This window comes from Triticum urartu, chromosome 1A (genome assembly GCF_056163025.1).
Source record: "Triticum urartu cultivar PI428250 chromosome 1A, HENAU_Tu73, whole genome shotgun sequence".
NCBI lineage: Eukaryota > Viridiplantae > Streptophyta > Magnoliopsida > Poales > Poaceae > Triticum > Triticum urartu.
Genome location: NC_141873.1, coordinates 128,474,967 through 128,480,705, shown reverse-complemented (window position 1 = coordinate 128,480,705; position 5,739 = coordinate 128,474,967). Strand labels below are relative to the sequence as shown.

The 5,739-nt window shown below is 53.4% G+C and overlaps 1 protein-coding gene across 1 annotated transcript; it reads right to left on the bottom strand.

Moving 5' to 3' along the window:
• Positions 1-3,089: 3,089 nt before the first annotated feature.
• Positions 3,090-4,094, bottom strand: LOC147990345 (uncharacterized). Its single transcript, XM_087538149.1, has 3 exons — positions 3,709-4,094; positions 3,413-3,663; positions 3,090-3,313 (listed from the first exon to the last, which is right to left on the bottom strand). Exons 1-3 carry the CDS (start codon positions 4,092-4,094, stop codon positions 3,090-3,092), a joined length of 861 nt encoding a protein of 286 aa, XP_087394275.1.
• Positions 4,095-5,739: the final 1,645 nt, after the last annotated feature.

Below are 5,739 nucleotides of genomic sequence, written 5' to 3'. Positions count from 1 at the left end.
TTATGCACAAGTTCAAGGAATTGACTACGACGAGACTTACTCGCCGGTAGCGATGCTGAAGTAGGTGAGGATCGTACTAGCTATAGCTGCATATTTCGATTATGAGATATGGCAGATGGATGTCAAGACGGCTTTCCTCCATGAAAATTTAATTGAGGACGTGTGTATGATACAACCCGAGGGTTTTGTCGATCCGACTAGCACTAGTAAGGTATGCAAGCTCAAGATATCCATTTATGGGTTGAGGCAAGCATCTCGGAGCTGGAAAAATCGTTTTGATGAGGTCTTCACTAGTTTCGGCTTCATCAAAAGCGAAGAGGACTCTTGTTCATACAATAAGTTAAGTGGGAGCTCGATTGTGTTTTTGATCTTGTATGTGGATGACATACTACTGATCGGAAATGATATTTCGATGCTGAACTCGGTCAAGGAGTCATTGAATGGCAAGTTTTCGATGAAGGACCTTGATGAGGCAATGTACATTTTAGGCATTAAGATCTATAGAGATAGATCAAGGAGGCTGCTCGGCTTAAGCCAGAGCACGTACATAGATAAAGTGTTGAAGCAGTTCAACGTGAGTGAGGCAAAGAAAGGGTTCTTGCCACTCTCACGTGGTATAAGGCTAAGCGAGACTCAGAGTCCTTCGACATCTGATGAGCGAAGCAGGATGAGTAGGATTCTGTATGCCTCAGCAATCGGATCCATCATGTATGCCATGCTATGTACGTGGCCCGATGTTGCTTTTTCAATAAGCCTAACAAGTAGATACCAGGCCAACCCAGGTGAGAGTCACTGGGTAGCGGTAAAGACTATTTTGAAGTACCTGAAAAGGACTAAAGAGATGTTCCTAGTTTATGGAGGTGAGGAAGAGCTCGTCGTAAGGGGTTACGCCGATGCTAGTTTCCAAACCGACAGAGATGATTGTCGATCACGGTCCGGATTCGTGTACGTCATGAACGGAGAAGCAGTGAGCTGGATGAGTTCCAAGCAAGATACGGTGGACGATGCTACTACAGAAGCCGAATACATTGCGGCTAGTAAAGCTGCAAAGGAAGGTGTTTGGATCCAGAACTTTCTGGATGATCTTGGTATTTTTCCCAGCCTCGGTAAAACCGTTGGACATTTATTGTGATAATTCTGGTGCCATCGCACAAGCCAAGGAGCCGAGGAATCACCACAAGGTCAGACACATAGATCAGAAATATCACCTGATACGAAAGATCGTAAAGAGTGGTGATGTAGAGTTATGCGAAATTCACACGGATGCAAATGTTGTGGATCCGTTGACTAAGCCACTTCTACAACCCAAGCATGAGGGGCACGTTAGAGCTATGGGCATTTGATGTCTATTTGATTGACTCTAGTGCAAGTGGGAGACTGTTGGAGATATGCCCTAGAGGCAATCATGTATGATGATATTTCCTATGTGTTTATGAATAAAGATAGTCCTTGGACATTATTAATGATGTGTATCAGCAAGTACGTGACTTGTTTGTGGGACTATGCATTGTATGATGACTGTCCTAAAAGGTCCCTAGTCGAAAGGGCTGTGTGGACGCGCAGCCAACTAGACTAGCATATGACACGGTCGATGGCTTGGTCACACTAGCCATGGAGCATTGGATGCTAACCGGATAATATGGACTTGGAAGGATCTAGTTGGATTCGACGTAGTCGTATCCGAGTCGAGGTAAGGTCCGAGTCGGATAGACCCAACTATGAGACGCAGCAATATGTCATCTGTGAGTCTGTAGTACAACATATGTTATGTGTCCTAAGACCTGAGCTGATGCATGTACTCGGGATGGTGACATACTTGCTTTGGGCCGACCAAACGCTACTCCGTAACTGGGTAGTTATAAAGGTAGGTTTCGGGTTTGTTCAGAACCATGCTGCGAGACGTGGTCGAGCAAGATGGGATTTGCCCCTCCGATCAGGAGAGTTATACTCTAGGGCCCTCGTGTGATTCGACCAGGATAAGAATGGCCATGCGACAAGGATTATGAGATAATCCGGTTTGTGGTCGGCATCACTGGAATGAGAAAGAGGTCGGGCTAGCACAAGGATGACAGACTCGCCTTGAGCCCGACAACATATATCGTGTGGCAAAAGGAATGGAAGTGTGATATACAGGTTCGCCTAACCAGCCTCATCCTCTGCTTGGTGGGCGGCACGCCTTGCTAGAGGCCGCTACCAGCCATGTAGTCCGGAGGTGATCCGAACTGCGACCAAGCCAGCTTGAACCTAAGGGGTCGCACGCTTAAGGGAAGGAACCTACGAGGTCGGATCCGAGGACACTGGTCGGATGTGATCCGAGCTGTATTCGGATTGTGGCCGAGTAGACTTATGGGCTTTAGGGTCCATGCGAGGCCCAAGTATTGAGCCCGCGATGGACACCTATATAAAGTGGGGTGCGGCACACTCATGTGGTTGATCGCTTCGGCGCTGTCAGTAGGGTTTTCATGTGTTGTGAATAGACACCTCCACTCGCCACCGGTGTGTGATCGGAGCTAGCAGTCTGCTGCACGATGTTCCTCATGCACGCACAGATACCGTTAGAGGCGGTGCACTTGCTCCGCTCTGGCGAACCTGTACGTGGGAACCGACGACCGGCTGTACGAGGGAGATCGGACAAGGAGGAGACGATGCATGCGGACCTCCTGCCCCAACTCTTCTTCCGCTGCACGGCACTTTGCGTCTAGTGGTAACGAACTGTGATCCATATCCCGTAGCATGTTCTTGGTTGTTCTGCACGTAGGAAAACTTTAATTTGCAGTCGAGGCACCCTACCGTAGAACCCAATAGAGATCACCCACCTCAAGCGTCCTGGAGCTCACGCTGCGACAGTGGTACCGTCGCAGCGCCTGCTAGTGTCTTGCCGCTCGGAGCGAGGCTTCACGCCAGTGTTCCTCCCCATACACAAGGTCCATCCCCCGCATGGCGTCCTGCTCCGTCTCATCAAACACCAGGACCCACGTGGAGTGATGCCCGACCTCGTGAGGGAGAACCACTTCTGCTCCATAGACGAGGAAGAACGGGGTCTCGCCTGTTGGCTTGGTGGTGGTGGTGCGGATGGACCACAACATAGACTAGAGCTCGTCGTCCCAGCCCCTGCCACAAGCTTCAAGCTTCTTCTTGAAGGTCCGGGTCTTGAGGCCTCTCAGGACCTCGGCGTTGGCGCGCTCAGCTTGGCCGTTGCTCCTGGGGTGTGCCACCGAAGCGTAGCAAATCCGCGAGCCATTGTCTATGATGATGCGGTTAGGGATCCCGAACCGGCTTACGAGGCCCTTGATGAACTTAACTGCTGACCTGGCTGGGATGGTGCGGACGGCTTCGACCTCTGCCCACTTGGTGAATTTGTCGATGACAACGTAGAGGTAGCGGTAGCCCCCGGGCGTTTGCGGGAACGGACCTAGGATGTCCAGCGCCCAGACTACGAAGGGCCACGAAAGCGGGATAATCTGAAGGCCTTGAGCCGGCTGGTCGATTTTCTTGGCATGGAACTGGCAGGCCTCGCAGGACCTTACTAGCTCGGTCGCGTCGTTGAGTGCCGTGGGCCAGTACAACTCGCTGCGGAATGCCTTGCCAACCTGGGTACACGATGATGAGTGATACCCGCCATCTCCACCGTGTATATCAGCGAGCAGCTCGTTCCCCTGCTCCCTGGAGATGCATCGCAAGGAAACTTCATTTGGTCATTTTCTGTACAGCTCACCATCCTGGATGCAGTATGTTGTAGCCTGCCGGGCCACATGCTCCGCGTCCTCCTCCTTCTCCGGCAGCGTACCATGGAACAGATATGCCTTGAATTCCTCGGTCCAGCACCCCTCCTGAGGCTCGAGCGCCAGGAGCAGATGTGCTCCTGAAGTCGGGTAGGAAGCGGGGCTTCCCGAGGCTGGTGGCTGAGGGAGTTCTTCTCGAGGTGATGTAGTCTCCGCGGCCGCAGGGGTCGCCAAAGGCTTGAAGAGTCGCTCTTCGAAAACACCAGGTTCTTGGGGTAGCCGCCTCGACGCCTTCTTGGCGATTTTGTCAGCCTCCTTGTTGGTGCCGCGTGGCACATGCTGTAGCTCTAGGCCTTGGAATTGCTTCTCCATCTTGCGCACTTCCGCGAGGTATGCCTCCATATGCTCGTCCCTTGGTTCGTACACCTTGTTGGAGAAGTTGACGAGGAGCTGCGAGTCACCCTTGATGGTGAGACGCTTCACCCCCAAGGCTGTGGCGGCCTTGAGGCCAGCGATCAACCCCTCGTACTCCGTGATGTTGTTGGAGATCTTCTCACCCTGCTGGAAGCAGAGCTACATGGCATAATATAGCTTGTCTTGGGTGGGCGAGATGAGCACAGCGCCAGCCCATACGCCTTGTCGTGCGAAAGCGCCATTGAAGTACATGACCCAGCCATCCGGTGCTTCATCTCCCGGCGAGAGGGATTGGCTCACGCCCGCTTCGGACTCCAGAGCGTCGGTCCACTCCGTAACAAAGTCGGCAAGCGTAGCTCCCTTGATAACCCTGGTCGTGCTGAACTCCAACTGAAATGCTTGTAGTTCAATGTTCCACTCTGCGACTCTCCCCGCGGCATTGGGGCTCCTAAGCACCCTCTCCAGGGGGTAGGCTGAGACGACCTTAATTGGGTGGCCTTGGAAATAAAGGTGTAGCTTGCGTGAGGCCACCAGGAGCGTGAGTAAGAGCTTCAGTGACATTGGGTACAGCGCCCTCGCGTCCCATAGCATGGTGCTGACAAAGTATATTGGGTGCTTGATGAGGGCGGGAGCATCAATGGAGCCTATGTCCTCCGAAAGTTGTGGTGCCTCTTGAGGTGGGGGGACCTCAGGAGCCTGGTTGCTCATCTGGGCCTCCGCGGGCCCTTGAACACCGTCTTATGAGGTGTGATTGTTTGTGGGCATCGTCTTGGCCTTAGCGGCGCCGTCTTGTGACTACACCATTCCAGCTGAGGGCGTGGTATTGCGCTGCGGGTTCTTGGCCTGGCGCTCCTCCCTAATCACCACCAACGCCGCACTGGCGGAGTGAGGCGTAGCGGCCAGATAGAGCACCAAAGGCTCGAGGGGGCGAGGTGCCACCATCACCAGTGGGCTGGTTAGGTATCTCTTGAGGTCTTGAAATGCCAGATCTGCCTCCGGGGTCCATTCAGATAGGCCTTTCTTCTTCATCAGCTTGAAGAACGGCAGAGCGTGCTCCCCCATCTTGGAGATGAAGCGCCCTAGTGAGGTCACGCAGCCCGCAAGTTTCTGCATTTCCTTGAGAGTTTTTGGTGGGCTCATGTCTTCTATTGCCTTGAACTTCTTGAGGTTAGCCTCAATCCCTCTGTGAGAAACGAGGAAACCCAGTAGCTTGCCAGAGGGGACACCGAACACGCACTTCTCCGGGTTGAGCCGCAGATCCACCTGGCGCAGGCTAGGGAAGGTCTCCTCCAGGTCCTGAATCAGGGTTCTCGCCTCCCAAGACTTTACCACGATGTTGTCGATGTAGGCTTCAGCGTTTCTGCCGAGCTCTGACCCAGGGCCATGTGCATCAGCCGCTGGAAGGTCGCCCCAGCGTTGCGTAGTCCGAATGGCATACAGGTGTAGAAGTACACCCCGCACGGGGTCAGGAAGGCGGTCTTCTCCACATCCTGCACTGCCATCTTGATCTGGTGGTCGCCTGAGAACGCGTCCAGGAAGCACAGCAGGTCGCACTCGGCGGTGGAGTCCACGATCAGGTCGATACGCGGAAGCGGGAACGGGT

What these genes read in the sequence shown, in the direction of transcription:
- LOC147990345 (XM_087538149.1), bottom strand. Translation starts at nt 4,094, where the DNA reads ATGGAGAAGCAATTCCAAGGCCTAGAGCTACAGCATGTGCCACGCGGC. An exon ending in TGCATCCAGGATGGTGAGCT is followed by an intron (nt 3,664 to 3,708) that starts GTACAGAAAATG and finishes ATGCATCTCCAG; the next exon opens with GGAGCAGGGGAACGAGCTGC. An exon ending in CTGGGCGCTGGACATCCTAG is followed by an intron (nt 3,314 to 3,412) that starts GTCCGTTCCCGC and finishes GCACCATCCCAG; the next exon opens with CCAGGTCAGCAGTTAAGTTC.